We start from the raw sequence: 18,814 nt of genomic DNA on the forward strand, positions 1-18,814 counted from the left end.
AATTGTGTAAAAACCAAGTGAAATTTGCCCTTGGTTAAAATGTTTTTTTCTGGCCTACATTATATTTTTCCTCAATAAAATTGGTAAAAGCCATCTTTCTACAACGGTGTATATACTGTAGGGCCATAGCAGAAAAAGGAGCAGTAAATTGTGGCAAAAAAAACTCATGCATTTTTACATTACCTTAAAATTTTTCTAGAAAAAGCTTGGACATTGCTGAACTGCAAGAGTCAAAATTAGCAAGAAAAAACTCACACATTTTGAGATTACTTTCAGAAATTTTCTACAGCAAATAAGGAAACTCTTTGAGCCCTAAAAGTAGAAAAGTTTAAACTTTTGGAAATTTTTAAAAATGTTTTTTTAATTTTTTAATTTCACACTCACATTTCAAAGTTTTTTATTTATGTATTTATTTTTACAACATTTCTGGGAATCTCAAATTGTATGAGGTTTTGGAAATTTACACCTACATAGGTAAAATCAGCTGACCAAATGTGCTGGAGTTCTACTTGGGTTGCTAGGAGACAGGGATGTGCTCAGCTGGGGTTGCTAAGTAACGATGCAGTGCCCATACATAATAACTCAACAGTCAGGAGGTTTTCAAAAAACACAAATTTATTGTCAAAACCTCTCTGTGTGTGTGTGTGTGTGTGTGTGTGTGTGTGTGTGTGTGTGTGTGTGTGTGTGTGTGTGTGTTTTAGAGCGCTTTAGCTGTTTTTAAAAGCAGTTGAGACCCAAATGGCAGTACATAAATGTGAAAATGTGAATTTTGCGTAATAGATTCTCTTTAATGGTCCACTGAATAAAACTGATTTAACACCAAGCTGCTAGCAAATTCTTCCCTGGCTTCATTTGCTCCTGTTTTTATTCTAGGCAAGACATACAGGGTAATAATCTCATTATCCTTAGAGGTCTGAGGTGTTGTGTTTGTCTGAGCTGTCCTATTCTTGCATTAGAAGATCCTGTAAAGAAGCATTTGACTTCAGAAAACAGCCAAATACCCCTCTGAGACAGCTGTAGCTGCCACATCCAGCCAGGCAGGGGTCCAGAGACAGACTGAGGGTTTACTGGAGAGATTACAAGTCTCAGCTGGGGATCCCCCCCAGTCAGTATGTTTGTTTGTCATAGTGAATATATTAAGTCATTGTAAATAAACATGTGAAGACTGGAAACCATTCTTTAGTGGCTGACCACTGACGTGTGAGTGGCACCTGCAGAAAGTCTGCAGCACCGCTGCCAAATGTCCCACGCAAGCGAGAGCCATTTCTGTAGTTTTTGCAATAAGACCGTAAAGCTGCAGTATGTAACTTTTATTTAAAAAACACAAACAATTAAACCAAACATTACATATTTGTTGAAGCTGTCACCATGAAGCATGTCATAATAATACATTTTACTGTAAGATAAATTGTTCCAGAAGTTATTATGATAATGTTGTTTCGAGACAATTTCTGAGAATAATCTCAAAATGTACGTTTTTGTGGTGGATTTTTACTCCTCTTTTATTATTATCTACAATGGCTGTATTTTTTATATCCGATACATTTCAAAGTCATGAAATTACCGTTATAAATCACATCAACCCACAGCGTCACCGCTCCCGGCCGTGCGCATGCGCAGACCCGTGCAGGGAGCTGTCCGCGGCAGTTGGTGCTCGAGCGTTTTACCCGCAGCAGCTTCACCGGACACATCGCTACCGGAGACATGGAGGAAGAGCTAAAATGCCCCGTTTGTGGTTCCTTCTTTAGGGACCCCATCTTGCTGCCGTGCTCCCACAATGTCTGCCTGCTGTGCGCCCGGAACATCACCGTTCAGACGCCGGACGGGGAGACTCCAGTCCAGAGCCGAGCCTCCGGAAGCTCCGACTACGACTACCTGGACATGGACAAGATGAGTCTGTACAGCGAGACGGACAGCGGCTACGGCTCCTACACCCCCTGCCAGTTGAAATCTCCGAACGGCGTTCGGGTATTTCCGCCGGTCGCCCAGCATCGGAACTGCTCCCTCACCTGTCCGCTGTGTCACCGGAGCGTGTCCCTGGATGAGCGGGGTCTCCGGGGGTTTCCTCGGAACCGGCTTCTGGAGGCCATTGTGGTGCGGTACCAGCAGACCCGCGGCATCCCGTGTTCGGCATCCCCCTCCGCGGTGAAGTGTCAGCTGTGTGACCGCAACCCGGTGGTCGCCACGGTGATGTGCGAGCAGTGCGACGTCTATTACTGTAACGCCTGTCAGCAGCGGTGCCACCCGTCCCGCGGTCCGCTGGCCAAGCACCGCCTGGTGCCGCCGCCGTCGCCGAATCAAGCGGCTGGAGGAGCAGCGAGCGGCGGCGGCGGGTGCGGGGGTGGCGGTGCTGGGGGTCGGCAGCCGGTGCTGACCGCGCGGAAAGCGGGGACCTGCGTGGATCATGAGGCGGAAAACTTCAGCATGTACTGCTGCAGCTGCAAGGCTCCGGTGTGCATGAAGTGTTTGGAGGAGGGGAAACACGCCAAGCACGACGTCAAACCGCTGGCTGTGATGTGGAAGCAACACAAGGTGAGCGCATAATTCATTTTTTTACGCTCCAAAAGGAGCGTAAATTTTAGAGCTAAATATTAATTTCTGCTGCATTTCATTACTTTGCCTCAGAAAGCTCCTTTGGCAAGGGTGTCCAAAGTGCGGGCTGGGGGCCCTTTGTGGCCCTTGGGCTGATTTTTTTTTTGTGGCTCCCAACTGCAGTTCAAGAATGTATGATGGAGTATTATTATTACTCCACCAATAAAAGGAAATACAACAAAGAATAATAAAAAATAAAATTACAAGAATAAAGTGTGTGAGAATAAAGCCATAGTATTATTAAAAAAATAGTAATTCAATTACGATAATTAATTCATAACATTACGAGAAAAAGTTGAATCAGAAAAAAGTAGAAATAATACTAGAATAAATTCGAAGTGTTTCGAGAAGACACTTGTGCAAGAATATAGTTGAAATAATGAATAAAGAGTGCCTTCTCCGGGTCAGGGGGGTCGTCCTGCCTCAAGTGGAGGAGTTTAAGTATCTGGGGATCTTGTTCACGAATGAGGGAAGAAGGGAGCGGGAGATCGACAGGCGGATTGGGGCAGCGTCTGCCGTGAAGCGGGCGTTGTACCGGTCCGTCGTGGTGAAGAGAGAGCTCAGTCAAAAAGCGAAGCTCTCGATTTACCGGTCGATCTACGTTCCCACCCTCATCTATGGTCATGAGCTTTGGGTCATGACCGAAAGAACGAGATCACGGGTACAAGCGGCCGAAATGGGTGTCCTCCGCAGGGTGGCTGGGCTCTCCCTGAGAGATAGGGTGAGAAGCTCGGTCATCCGGGAGGGACTCAGAGTAGAGCCGCTGCTCCTCCACGTCGAGAGGAGCCAGTTGAGGCTCGGGCATCTGGTCAGGATGCCTCCTGGACGCCTCCCTGGTGAGGTGTTCCGGGCACGTCCCACCGGGAGGAGGCCTCGGGGAAGACCCAGGACACGCTGGAGGGACTATGTCTCTCGGCTGGCCTGGGAACGCCTTGGGATTCCTGGAGGAGCTGGAAGAAGTGGCTGGGGAGAGGGAAGTCTGGGCCTCCCTTCTGAAGCTGCTGCCCCCGCGACCCGACCCCGGATAAGAGGAAGAAAAAGGATGGATGGAATAATGACTACAATGTGATAGTATTCCAAGACAAAAGTCATAATATTACAAGAATAAAGTCGTAGGAGAAAAAAATCTAAAAAATACGAGAATAAAGTCAGAGTGTTGGGAGAGATGTCATAACATCATGACAGTAAAGTCACTATTATGAAAAAAGTCAAAATAAAAGGAGAACAAAGTCATAATATTTCAGAATAAACACATTTGAGAATAAAGTAATGGTAGAACCTTACAATGGCTGCTGGAACATACAAGTGTTTTGTGTCATGATTAGTGGATGAGGTGAGTGGTGAGGTAGGACGCAGGCAGGAGCTGAATGAAAGGGCGGAGACGCCGCAGCAGCGGCAGGCTGTGGGGACAGGTAGGTGGCGGGAGCTGGGGCTGACGCTGCGGCAACGAGAGGCTGAGAGGGTGCGGAGACAACTGGAGGCGAAGCTGGGTTGGACGCAGAAAACAAAGTTTACTGGCCTTGGGGGCAGAGGTTCTCCTTTCAGCACCGCTCTTGCCGTACGGAACTCCCAATCCACCTCCTGGCGCAGAACCTCCAAAGCCGGGAGGTGGCAACGGGGACTCCACTCATCGAGCCAAATCAGCATCCGGGTTGCCGTGTTGAGGTGGCTGTACTCAACACTGGCTTCAACACCTCGTCAGCATATCGCTGGATGTTCCTCATCAACAGCCGGTCGTCTGCTGGGTCCATGGTGGTGGTAAAGGCGTTCCTCACCGTTAGTGGTCGGATCGTTCTGTCATAAAACGGGGTTGAGGTGGTGGTGAGGATTGACGCAGGAGACCCAGGTGAAGATGATGATGAAAAGTTTAATAAGAAAGTGCTCAAAACAGTCCGGTTCAGGCAGCACGGCAGAAGACTAGCAACAGCTAAGTACCGGTAGCAACTGAAAATACACGACTGGAAACGAGAGCAGAGTCGACACAGGACTTATCAGATCTAGTGTGAGCGACATGCATCAAACACACAAAGATCTGACTACGACAACGATCCGACAAGAGACAAAGACAACAGGTGGATTTAAGTACACAGGGAGGGTAATCAAGGAATGATACACACCTGGGAAGCAATCAACAGGGAGGACAGGACAAAGACTCACAGGAAGGAAACTGAACACAAAAAAACCCTAAAAATAAATACACAAACACGGATCATGACATTTTGTTGTTGACCTACTATCCAGAAACTACTTGCTGCATTTTTGTTGATTGTGCAGTACCCTCCACTTCTACTTTTCAAAGATGTACGGTTGTACAATTGTGAATCTGCTTGCAGCCATTTTCATGTGTGAGTGTAATCCTTGATTTGGGGGGCGTGGCCAGCAGCGGCTTATTTGCATTAAAGTGACAGAGGCCCTAAAACAGCTAATTCTAAAAGAAGTTAAGACAGGCAGGAATGACCAGACTAAGAATAATTTTGTGTAAAAAAAAGTAATGAACATGTTTTATATAGCACATAATGCTAATCTCATCTGTTCAAGAAAGCATAATAGGTCACCTTTAAGAACATAAACGTATAACATTAGAGGTGTGCCGATCGTTCGGCCACCGATCATAATCGGCCGATTTCCGTGAAAAAGTGTATGATCGCCGATCACGGTCTCTTGTTGCCGATCACACAAACCGATCACCTGCATCTCATTTTGCAGCCTGCCTGTGCAGCTGGTCTCCTCTTTCCTTCACACTGCGCAAACGCGCAGCAACAAATCCTAAGCGATGTGGAACTATAACGCACTGAGTGAATGGGGAAGTTTGCGTGTTGAGGCGGAAAATTGAAGCAGGTCAAAATGCATCAACACAACGAAGCTAATACGACATAAAAACAATGCCATACTTGACGGAGTTTGGCTGCATCGAGGCTCACTGCAGTAAAAAAGACATATGGAGGCTCAGATAGCAGGTAAAGCAGCGCACAGCTACAAACACTCACCCGGATTAGCATGACGGTCAGAAAGCTAAACAAATAACCAGCAAAATTATTAAAGTCTTCGAGCTGCGATGTAAGACGCTGGTTCTGCTCTTGCTGTTGAACCGCTGCTACGCTACAGGTAGTAATATTTCACAGACGGAGCGCCGCTTCTGCTCCACCTGGTAGTGACTCTCACACCGAACCTCTGCTTAAAGCTGCAGCATCTAACCTAAAAAAAATACATTTTACATACGTATTAAAACTTTTGCTGTCCTAACATGAGACAGATAATCTCTAAAAAAATAATCAATCTCCTCCCTGCTCTTCATAATTACTCCGCTCAGTCAGAAACAGCCACTCAGAACTAGCAGTAATCAGCTAGCCGCCATGCTAGCAGGAAGTTTTCATTCAGTAACTCTGGATTGTTTATTGTAATGGAACCTGTTTTTGCCTTTGAATGTTAAGTTTTATACCTGAATTTTTTTGGCAATGTTGAGAGGTTTTATTTTGGCTCTTTGCATTGTTTAGCCTCTTCAGAGCCTCCATATGTTATCAGTCTGTTAAAGATAGTATTAACGATAGCAGTACAATTAGCAGAATGTCTGTTTTGTTTAGTTTTCTTCTTGGAAAAGTTATTAAAAACATGTTTTTGTCTAAATTAAGGTGAATTCATGGTTCCTTTTTCCACATAATGCAACCGATCTCTAGTATACATAGTACTTTACATAGTACTTTTTACAATAGAGGTCTGTATTTACCTTTAATACTTGTCCGTTTTGTTGAGTTCTGCTCTTTTATACCATTTTCAGTTAGTTAATCTCCCCCATTCTGTTGGATTTCCAGTATTTGGGGCAAATTATATGTGAATGAACACATTAGAATATGATTACTGCAGGCATGTAAACTAAATGTGGGATGAGTCACATCAGCCACTGGCCTACATCTGTACTGTAAGTGGGAGCATATGAAAATGGAGGAGGTCAGTGATGGTTTATGCCTTAAAGGTTTTCAGAAAAAGGAGTGGGTCATTTTTTCCCTCTGATTTCCTGTTTTGAGTTTATAGTATATTGGAAAAAGCAAATTTTTATGTTTAATATGGTGTGTACAATATCACAATCCCAAAGGACTGCATGGATACTGCTACTAATAACAATATATTTATCCTGTTGTATAAACCGTTGCTATTATTTACCAGATTTAGAATTAAGTGATGGGGGAAAATATGGTTTCTTGCAATATTACAGTAATGTTTAATTTTTTAATTTTGTGCACATTTCTCTGGAGCATACATATATCCACAAAATGTATCCTTTATTTCATTTTGATATGAAAATATCTCAGAAAAGCTAACTATAATTGCATAAACATAAAATATATGTTTTGATTAGAATTAAAGCGAAAACCGGATGATTTAATGTAAATAATTTAAAATACACACAATTTGGGACATATGAAAAACAAATAATTTGCTTTGATTGCTTTCATTTAGCTTAATTTGTATTCAAAACAATAAATAACATGAAAACTTGCCTTGTTCAGACTAATTGTGAAGTAAATCTTACTGCTGTCTCTTGTTTAGTTAAATAGCTGCTTTTATGACACATTGATTTTTCCATTCAGGCATTAAAATGTCTTCAGGGACAAAAAGATTGGACAAAACCTGCTGATACTAGCTCTCCTCCCCATCTGTCTGCCAAAATAGAAAAATAAATAAATCACCCGCCTGTTTCATTAGGGAGTGATTAAAGTGATTTATGGTCTAATCCATTTTTTAAATGGCCCTTTCATTAATTTTAAAGATGAGTTTGCTCCTGGGCCGAGGTCAACTTAAGTTCATTTCCCCCAGGTTAGTGGCGACCTCGCTGACTTTTATTAAAAAGCTCAGTTTGAATGCATTTGTGGCTCATCTTGGTATATTGAAGGAAATGTATTTAAAAATAAATGATTGAAAGGATAGTCCAGATTTTTAAGAGTAATTTTTTGTATCTGTTATGATGATTCAGCATCATACCTGATATAGATAATGTACATCCATCCATCCATCCATCCATCCATCCATCCATCCATCCATCCATCCATCCATCCATCCATCCATTTTCTTACACCCTTGTCCCTCAGTGGGGTCGGGAGGGTTGCTGGTGCCTCTCCAGCTAACGTTCCGGGCGAGAGGCGGGGTCAACCTGCCCGGAACGTTATATATATATATATATATATATATATATATATATATATATATATATATATATATATATATATATATATATAAACATTTTATGTTATTTATTTCTTTTTTTTTATATTTCCTCATTTGCCTCAACCTGCTCCCTTCCCCAGCTGCGTCCACTCTCCTATAATTAGCTCTTCTGCTCCCTTTTGTCGTTTCCACTCTCCCTCAGTATTTAAGCTCCTCTCTTTCAATAATTGCAGGATCTTGGTTTCCTGGAATTTAGGGTTTAATCTCACAATTTTGACTTTTTCCTCAAAATTCTAACTCTAACGTTTTTCTCATAATTCTGACCTTAAGCTCAAAAATTTGACCATGAACCCAGAATTTTGATGTCAATCTCATAAGTCTGACTTTAATTTACAGATTCACAATTTTTTCTCAAAATTGTAATTTTTTTCCCAGAATTCTAACTTTCTTTTTCACAATTCTGACTTCAATGTCCGAATTCTGATGTCTCCCCCAAATTCTGACTTTTTTTTTGTTTTTCCCCCCAAATTCTGACTTTTTTCCCCTGAGAATTTGGCCTTTAATGTTTGATTTCTGACCTTTTTCCCCCCACTATTCTGATTTTTTTTCTCAGAATCAGAATTGTTTAAGTTGTTTATGCACCATCAAGCAAATCTAGACTTTAAACTCAAATCTACCAAATATATTTGGGACAAGCTTTCATTGTGGATGAAGTGCACAACTGACACGGTTGTAAGAATATTTGGATTTTGACAGAAAATTGTGAGAATCTACTTTTGTAGTGGCACTAAAAATCCTCTGTGTCTTTGTAAGTTATTTTTTCAGTTTCATTATTAAATATTGATGATCAGAATCCACTAAAGCTCCAGTTTGCATCTCGGTTCGTCTTTATGTTTGAATAACATGAGAGTCCCTGCCATATGCACAGGGACAGATTTAAATTCATTATGCAGCGCCTCTGAAAAGTCTTGATGTTCCTTCTAAAGAAAAATGTGTTTTACAAATGTATTGTCTTTGGAAATTACAGCAGTCCTTAAACATGACGACTTAATTATGTGACTAGCATGCTAATCTGGAGAATTTGGTATAATTATGTAAAAATGCCTCAGGAGTGGGAAGCAAAATGGTTTCAATAAAATGGAAAACTCTTAGCTTATAGAGCAAACCAGAGTGTGTCTGAGTTTGGGTTGTTTTAGCTCTTTCCCTTTTTCTAATGGAGTATTTCAGAAATTAAAAGGCATTTTGTGCTAAGTGGGTCATTGGGACTAATCTCTGAATGTCTTTCTTTTTTTTTGTGGATTTATTCCCAACACATCTCAGCTTCTTCCCTCTTTTTCTCATAAATTGGCTCATGTCTCACCTTCTCCATCTCTTATTTACATCCTCCCTACCCTTCATTTACCCTTCCCTCCCTCCCTCCATGCATTTCTTCCAGGTCCCCCATCGCACAGGCTCATAAATGGGCCGTGAAAATCCCATCAGGATGCAGAAGTGAGCGGGCGTTGATAAGTAATCAGCAGCGTATGAACAAGAGATGGGCACCTTTTAGTTAATCTGGTGTCCTCCTTGCTGAATGAGATCGATCTGTGCCAAGCTGAAATGGCTGTTCAGTTTTTGAAGTGTCACTCACGCAGACCAATGTAGTCTATTTTATTTATTTTTGATGGATTGCGCTGGTTTTCTCCTATCTGCTTTGGTGGGTGTAGCTTTATCCAGCTTCCTCCCCCATTTTCCTCTTGATCTCCTCTTTCTTCCAAAGCAGCATGGTTCTCCGCCTGTGACCCAGAAAGATTTTCTTTTTCTCAGGAATCACTGGATGATGAGTGTTTTGCTGAAACACTTTTGACCAGATCATATATCTTTGTAAGGAAACTGACAGATTAATTGATTTAGGAAAACTGTATTTCCTGCTAGGTAGCCCAAAACGACCCAAATGTTTGGAAAGACATCCTGAAAACAGAGCTGATGGGCTCCATGAATCACTGGTGGTTAGTTTTATTTAACCATTAATGAAAAATGCACAGATCTTTTATCTGGTATGTACCGCTATATATTATGGGCAGTATAGAGACTAAATTTCTTCCCAAAAATCTAATTTCAAATTTTTCCGGGAAAACCCCCCCAAAACAAAACAAAAAATCATTTAAGTTTGCATTTGAAAAGTCAACATTTTTTTTAGAAAAAGTCTTTGAAATGTCTCAGTTTGAATATTTGAAAATTTGCTAAAAGGAAACGGAAATTATAAGAGAAATCACAATTTATTTTTTTTAAACTTCGAAAGTCGAAAATTTGCTTGAAAAAATCTGAAATTTTTAGTTTAGTCTTAATTTTTTTTTGACAATTCTAACTTCTTATTTTTCAAACTCAGAACATTTTCTAAGGTGGGAAATGTTCAACTTTTGGAAATGTTTTTCTAGAACATTTCTGAGATTAATAAGTCTGGTTAATTTTTTTCTTGCAAACTTTCGACTTTTCAATCTCAGAAATTTCCCTGTTTTTTCTAAAAAAAATCTGAAATTGATCTTGGAATTTTGGTGGAAATTTACTCCTTGTTTTTCTATCTACAATATCTTTAAGGCATAAGCCATAAATAGGAATAAGACTGTTGTCAGATTGAATAAAACTGCTTATTTACAGGGAAATGTTTGTTCCAGCAGACCTTATCAAAAATGAACTGTAAACATTGATCATTTTGTGTGAGAACAACCATGTGACTGCGCTTCGACTGTTCGTCTTCAGGTCAACCATACTGGGCCCTTTAATCTGTTTTAATTGCTACCATATGTATTTATGCTGTGCTCCCATTCCACGTTATTAATCCATATAATCCCCTTTAAGTGTTGTAAAAAGGAGATCAGTACACTATTAACATCCTTTGAAAATATTTAATTACTGCTATATTCAAAACAAAAGAAGAAAACAGATAAGAATACCTAATTGATTTCTTTTCAAAGTGACCTTATTAATCCAGGTTTTACAGCAAAGAAACAAATTAGTTGTTACTAGAATTTCCACAACGCCTTACTTTCCTACACATCACAGTTAATTCAGGCCTTTATCCCCTTTATCAGCCTGTTGTTGCAGATATTTCTGCTTTCTGAATTGGTGACTTCGGCCTGTACCAGTACGCTTGACAGAGCATTATCAGGCTCCACTGGACCAAAAACAAACCGCCCCAGTTGAGGAAAAAACACAAAAATGATGAGTAATCTCCCAGAAAATTATGAGCCAGTCTTCCTAGAATACTGTCTGAAATTCCTGGAAAAAAAAGGAAAAGCATCTTATTTAAACCCACAAAAACAAAACTTAAAAAGACAGCTACCTACCAAAAAGCACAGCGGAGGTTGTATCATCCGTCTTCAAAGTTTAGCTGGATGTGTCAGAAAGTATTTGTGTACTTAATGGTATCTCAAACATCAGACTAAAACAATTAGAAAAATAGAACTGAATTACTTCCACTTTCAGTCTGCTCTGTTTAAGACAAAAATAAATTAAAAACCTTGAACATTAACAAAAGTACTGTTGATTTACATTAAAAAAAGGTGGCAAAAGGAAAAAAATGTTAAAGGGGACGTATCATACAAAATTCACATTTTGCATGTTTTTGTACTTCCAATTAATTTTCTACTGCTTCCAAAACGGTCCACGCAATTTAAAAATCCACCCAGACTTGTTTTGGCAATAAGATAATGATTTTTGGTGCCTGGAATTTGAGCCGTTTAAGAGTAATGTTACAAATCATTACGACCCCTCACCTGGTAACCCCAGCAGAGCCCAGCACGTTACCTAGCAACCCCAGCAGAGTTCCGCCAGTCACCTAGCAACACAAGCTGAGCTCCAGCACAATTGGTAAGCTGGTTTTATCACTGTATGCACTGTACAATAGATACTGGAAAAGACAAGCGGTTTGTTGTTGACTTACCATCTAGAAACTGATTTAAAGGCCCTACAACAAAATAAAATCTCATCATCAAAGAATAAGTTTTTTGAAAAAATGTAATGAAGCTGTTTTGTGTAGCACATGAAACTGTTCAGGAAGCATAAGTACAAAAAAAACAAACAAAATACAATTGGAACTGTTTAAATTAGAATAAATTGTAGCATCATAAAGTTTCTGTGTTTGAAAGATTAAATAAAAACAAAAATACTGAATGCAAGTGTTTATTTTTAATAAGAACATGACAAGTCAGTGCATGTAGCACAGCAATGAGTTGTTTTCACTGGGGAAACATGGCGTCTGCGCCGCCCCAACAGCTGCACATCTGTGACTGGGGATGTTTTCTAATAATCAAGCTGTTCTCTGGTAGAATCACCGCCTCACTTCTCTTTCACCAACGCAGGATTTATACGAACGCTCAAAGCAGGCCGTCTACACCTAGTCAGCTCATCGCATCTACTAGTGATGTGTTTGAGTTTTATTCATGCGTAAATCTTCTGCGTCCGCTCGCAGCATTAAATGCATCTCTGTGCGGTTATTAGATCACTCCTCCTCTCAGAGATGCCATCTCCTCTGAAGCTTCATCATTTAATCCTGACACTAACACGCTTTGTCTTGTTTCTCTGGATGCTGACAAAACATTTTGACAGGAATTACGCTGCCAGCTATTTATTTAAAAGCTGCATTTAATAATACACACATTCACAGTGAATCTGCATTCAACTTCAAAGATCTCAGCTCTATGCATCACAGAGTCCTGGTAGTAGAGTGCATCAGAGTAGAAAACGAGTTATTTATTAGACGACATGAATGGTGTTGATTTGTGCCAACAGCCATGTCCGACTAACCTCGTTCCAAATGGAGCCGCGCCAGCTGACTCTGACCTGAGGCCCAACAACACAGAGATGCAGTCAACTATGTATTGGCTTGCATTCATATCTGACTAACACATCCGACGTCATGTTTAACTCAAAAGAGTATTCAAAATTAGCTTCTTCCATGCTAATTTAATCATTGTTATAAGTTATACTGAGATAATATCTCAGATAAATGGGTTAAAATGCTGGTCATTAGTTCAGAAACAAAAACCAAAACAAAGATAATTTACTAGAATATAGATTTAAAAATTCTTTCTCCAACATAAAATGATGAAAATAACAGCAGAAATGCAAAATTAGGGGATAAAACTGGATCCAAGCAGATTTTTATTTTATGAAATTGTGTGATTATTGTCATGGTAATGGCTGGACCCATGAAGCATGAAACAAACAGAGGAAACCAGTGAGGAAACAGAGGCGGTTGCTTGATTACTAGATGATGGACTGGTGCTAATTAGAAAGAGGGAGCAGCTGTGAGGAGGAAGCAGCAGGCAGGCTGAGGGAGAGAGAGCAAGCAGGAGCAAACAAACTGGGCAAAATCCAAACATAACTAAAACAAATAAACAATAAGTAATAAAAAGACTGACAAAAGTAAAAGACAGAGCTAAGGTGAAAACACCCTGAACACAACAGAAGACTTTGGACATCATTAGTACTTTGGGCTTTAAATGTCTTGAGAGAGAGCTCCAATTTATGTAAAAGAACATCTCAAAGAGTGCAGACATGTAGCAGTACATACTCCTAATTAATAATTTAACACAAAATCAGAGATGTTTTTAAGCCAAAACACCCGGACTTAACTCCCCACATCTTTCTTTTAATTCCCTTATGGAGGCTCAGTCCCAAAGAAACAACAGATTTATGTCCTCATAATGCCACAAACGCAAAGCAAACACAGTTCTTCTCTCTTGCACGCAACATGGGACTCAATGACTAAAGGCTGTGCTGCAGGACTTCTGCAGTGAATGTAGGTTAATGCCCATTTTTCTGCACTTCCTCTGTTTTGGCCCTAGCATCCTCTGGAGACGCGCGGCGCGTGTAGCAGTAGTATGCCCAGCGTTCACGTGTGTGTAAGAGATTGTGTCCCTGTGATCTATTTTTGGCTACACAGCGAGTGGTGATGCCAGACTTCCGAGAAAAGTGTGGACAGTGAGCATTGTTGCTATGACTACAAACGTCTGCTCATTCATCACAAACCTCGACTGAAACAGCAGATTAAAGACAGAGGATTTGTCATGACTTCATCTGTTTGTGTAGTAAAGTATAGTTGTGGTGTTGAAACTTTGGGTTATTTCTAACTTGCACAACTTAAAGGTGACTTATGCTTCCTTGAACAGGTTAGGGTATGTTTATGGGCTGTACAAAACATGTTACTTTTTTTGCACAGAATAATTCCCAGATAATAAGATGATCAGTTCTGCCTATTTTGAGCTGTTTTAGGGCATCTTGCCACTTTAAATCCAAACAAGTTGTTGTTGGCCACACTCCCCCAGCCCCCAACTCAACCTTTACCTTCCTATGTGAAAATGGTTGCAAACAAATGAACAATTATACAACTGTACATCTTTGAAAAGCAGAAGTTGAGCCTCCTGCACAACCAAGAAGAATGCAGCAAGTGGTTTCTGGATGGTTAGTCAAGGACAAAACACTTGTCTTTTAAAGCAGCCATTGTACAGCACATACAGAGGTAAAACCAGCTGACCAAACGTGCTAGAACTCAACTTGTGTTGCTAGGCAACGGGCTGGGCTTGGCTGTGGTTGCTAAGTGACCTGTTGGTGTTGCTAGGTGAGCTACATTTCAAACTTTTTTTGAAATGTAGCCCTCATTTTCCAGACACTGTCTTTTAGAAGCCCTAGAAACCCAAATGGAAGCACAAAAAATGTGCAACAATGTATTTTTATTTATTTTTTTTATTTTTCTGTTTCTTCTTTACTCTTGTGATGTGAAAGATTATGCCAAGACTTTTAAGTTACTAACTCACTCACAATATATTCCACTATATTGTGAGTCATTTGTCTGGTGCTCATTATGGACTGGAGATGCTTTATAAGGTACACTGAAGTTCAGTTTTGTGCAAAAAAATGAAATGAACATGTTTTGTATAGCCCATAAACATGGCCCAACCTGTTCAAGGAAGCATAATAGGTCACATTTAATGTTACCCGTATCTGGAAAGTAATCTGCTCTCTTGTTTTCTCTCCTTGGCATTTAGATTGTGCCTCTTGCTTCAGGTGTTGATGCTGCAGTATATTAAAAATGATTTTCTTTAAATGTATATAGAAGAGCAGCAGAGGATTGGTAGATGAAAGGATGTAGAGGAGAAAGGAGAAGAGAGATTGGTTTTGACCTCCACCACATCTGAACTAATAGGACAACAAAGCTGGGGGAGGGATGGACTGTTCTGCTGCAGCTGCATATGTACCACATATATTACTGCTGCAAAAGCTTTAAGATTAAAGGGACTTTTTACACTGTCAACAAAGCTACTGACGTCAGATTAAAGAGTGAATCAGATGCTGCTACAGGTTTTGGTTTGATATTCTTCTGGTTCTTTTATTATTTAGAAAAAACAGATTAATGTCCACAGGTTTTGAAGCTTGTTTTGCATTTGGTTTTAATTTGCTGGAAGCAAAAAAAAAAAATCGTCATAATTAACAAACATAAAAGCTTTTTTTTTGTCATTTTTAATCATCAGCTTCCTCCAAGTTGGATTCATTCATGCTGGATTTCTTACATTTAACAGACCATTTTTAAATATATACACGCGGAAACTGATATTTTTACTCATTCCTGGTGAATGAGAAAGTGTGTGGGAACTGTGACGCAGAGAGTGGAGGCGGCTGCTTCCTCTGAAATCTATCAGGAACTGTGTGTGGGCTGCAGCGAGTCTCGCCCTGCAGTCTGCATTCAACTCTGCTTATTTCTGATCAATCTGGCCAGGTGAGGAGTCCTCACTCTGACAGTTTAAATACAGATGAAACCAGATATTTACATACATGAAACACATTTTTTTCTCACTGTCTAAAGTTAAATCAGACCAAACTTTTCTTGTTTTAGCTCAGTTGGAATTACCTAAATTATTCCTATTGGCTAAATGCCAGAAATCTTCTCAAGAACATTTTTGAAACTTTTGAATTTGAGAAAAATTGCAAAAAAAGAAAAGAAAAGAAAGTCTGGGATTTAGCAAATAGAAATAATTTTGGTAATTCTAACTAGGTTAAAACAAGAAAAGTTTGGTTTTATTTAGTTTCTGACGGTGAGAAAAATTTGGTTTGTGTGTTTTTATTCAGTGTGTTAAAATAACTGTGTACATCCTTACATCCCCGGTGATGTTATTTTGACCCCATTCTTTTAGTGCTGGGAAAAATAAACATTAAGAAATTGGATGAAAATAAAAATCACTGGTGCCACTCTCATTTACTCCTTTCTTCTTTAAATATTTCTCTTCAGACTGAGATGGACGTGGAAGAAAATGTATTTTATTTGTCATGTCTCTTAGGAATACTGCCCTAATTATTACATAGAGTTTAATGTTTTGATACCTTTGGGCCCGCAGCACCGTAGATCTTCCACTGTACTAATCAGACTTATTCATCAATTTTGTGCTCACAAACAAGCAATGTGTCTTCAGTTCCACTTTTTCTCTCGACATAGGCATTTAAATGTGAATATACTTTAAAAATGGATGGAAATAAAATATATATTGTGATTGACAGCACTAAGACCCGCCTCCTGGCTCTGATTGGTTGTTACTATTTAGCACTGGAAGAAGCAGAGGAGCTTGATTATCAGTCATACTGTCACAACATGGTGGCTGTTCCAAAAAATATGTAAAAAAAAATTTTTTTAATGTTACATACTGCAGCTTTAACTTAAATAATTTCTTAGATCCAAAAGTAAGACTTTTGTTCAATGTTTAATGCTTTACATATTATTTCCAATATATTTTTGTACAGTGTCTTTAAGTTTTAAAGTATTATAAATAATAAGCATTCTGTTTAGGAAGAACAAAATGTTAAACATTTGAAGATTTGGTCAAATTTTAAACTTATTTTTAGTCTACGGTAAAAATAAGTGCACAAAAAACAGTGCATGTTAGAAGAACAGATAAATATGATGTAAAAAACTAAATGCAAGTGAAAAAGGGAGGTGGAGAGGTAAAATGTGATACTTCAGCCCCTCCTCTGGTCCCCTGGGTGTGATTTTTGACAAGGTCAGCGCCACAATCACCCATCTGATATGTAACCGCTGCCTTTTGTTCTCTATTGTGTTACTCTTGTTGGTACCAGAGCGAGTGGGCTGCAGCTTTGACATAATGTGTGTATATGGGGTAAATAGCTGGACTTCCTTTGCAGGAGAAAGCTTAACAGAACAGCCCAGTCAGAGGTTTTGTTCAGGCTTTCTCCTTCAGTCTTTGTTCTCGCTGCCATAAAAGGGTCGGTTTTATGATGCACCATCTGACTCTTTTTGCAGATGGATCAGTGGCAAGCTGTCTGCTCCAGTCTGCAGGAACAAAAACCATTAATGCAGAAAAGGGCTGGATATTTAAACTGATACTATTTACGTCTATTTGTTTATTTAGCATTAATAAAATCCAGACTTTACATTGTCAATTAAATGCATACATCTGGGAAATAATTTAATAGGTTGAATATTTTATTAAGAATAGTGGCTCAAATATTAGCAATGCAGAATTAAACTGTCAGCAAAGAAAATTTTACATGTACCTTTTGAATATATTTTATTAGTTAAACATTATTTTGGACATATAAAGCGCAGATTTGCTCTACAAAAAGGATATCTGAAGATGGTATCCTGATTCGAGTAATCATTACGGCGTATTAGGGAATTGGAGACAGAAAAAACAACAGAGGAGTAAATTTCCACCAAAAAACTCCTAAATTTCTGAGTTTAAAATATCAAAAATTTGCTAGAAAAAAAGTCAGAAATTTTTTAGATTAATTGCAAAAAATCTGTAGAAAAACAAGGAAATTTCTGAGTTAAAAAGTAAAAAATTAGCAAAAAAAAAAAAAATCTGAAAATTTGAGATTAATCTAAAAAATATTCTAGAGAGAAGAAAACTCAGAAAGGACATTTCTGAGTTTAATAATATGAAAATTTGCTAAAAAAACATAAAAACAAACCCTAAAATCTTTCACTTAATCTCAGAAATTTTCTAGCACAAACAAGGAAAATTCAGAGTTTAAAAAGTTGAAAATTTGCTATAAAAAAATCTCAGAAATTATCTGGAAAAACATGGAAATTTCTGTGTTTATTAAGTGAAGTTTCAGATATTTTTTTGGTAAAATGTACTCCTTTTTTCTTCTACAATGAAACACACTGAGGTTCTGGACCTGGTTGGAAATGTTTCGGTTTTAAACTGGAGGAGCTGCAGAACCAGCACAGCCATGTTTCTTTCTCTGGCCTCTCTGAATGTCACGGCCTGAACAAATGGCTGTGCATTATTCACATAACAGCATAATAAGATAATAGCACTTGTCTTTGAGAGCGGGGCTGAAGGCTGCTGACAGCAGTGAAAAAGAAAAATGACATTATACTGTCAGAGGATGAAAAAAGGTCAAGGGGAGGAAGACAAAAGAAGCAAAGCCTGGAATAAATTGGATTTCTGAAAGTGTTATTTTTCTCTGCAGAGATAAGATCAATTTCTTATGTTTTCCTGGTATTCTAGATGTTTGATTTTGATTATATTTCCATCTTTTGTTTCCTTTTTGTTCCATATCTGTTCTCTGGGTCACAGCCTTTAATCTAGAGGGGGAAGCGTGTCGCATTTGAACATGGCTGCACACTTTTACCAGAGTCTGCTCAAGGCTGACACATTGGGACCAAGGCCAACTTCAGCCTTCATCTGGTGTTCAGGGGCTTTTCTCACTGAGAAAGAGCGAAGTTCAGCGTTATTTTAAACCCGTTACTTTTATTGGACTGTGCCAAGTCAAACTTGTTTCTACAATTCAGGAATGGAATAAGTCACCTTAAAATATGAGATTTTAAAAAAGCACATTTGCTTGTAAAAAATGCAATTATTTTAGTCATATTTTTTAAAATTTAGGTTTGTGTGTGTAATTTGTAAACAATTATTTTATGTTTATGTGGAAATGCTCTTATGTGTTGTATAAATATCTTTGTGTTTTATCAGTTGGACTCCGGGAAGATTAGTAACCACTTCGGTGGAAACTAATTAGTATTTTAATAAATAAACAAAAACCCAAGCGCTTAAAAATACCCACT

General features: G+C 39.1%; 1 protein-coding gene and 1 long non-coding RNA gene across 4 annotated transcripts in view; one reads left to right on the plus strand and one right to left on the minus strand.

Annotated features, from left to right (window-relative positions):
* Positions 1-450: 450 nt before the first annotated feature.
* Positions 451-2,146, minus strand: LOC145549658 (uncharacterized). The gene is made up of 2 exons (XR_014085498.1): positions 2,010-2,146; positions 451-1,875 (listed from the first exon to the last, which is right to left on the minus strand). It is a non-coding gene; the product is annotated as an uncharacterized LOC145549658 (long non-coding RNA).
* The window catches only part of trim67 (tripartite motif containing 67), a 56,016-nt gene continuing 38,906 nt past the window's right edge, over positions 1,705-18,814 (plus strand). For all 3 annotated transcript variants that reach the window (XR_532413.2, XM_008397264.2, XM_008397265.3), the window contains exon 1: positions 1,705-2,532. Coding sequence is in view for 2 of the 3 variants with exons in the window: in XM_008397264.2 (XP_008395486.1) it covers positions 1,705-2,532 (828 nt within the window). In the remaining variant the exon portion in view is untranslated. The remainder of the gene's footprint in view (positions 2,533-18,814) is intronic.

Source organism: Poecilia reticulata, chromosome 21 (genome assembly GCF_904066995.2).
Source record: "Poecilia reticulata chromosome 21, P_reticulata-male-v2, whole genome shotgun sequence".
Lineage (NCBI taxonomy): Eukaryota > Metazoa > Chordata > Actinopteri > Cyprinodontiformes > Poeciliidae > Poecilia > Poecilia reticulata.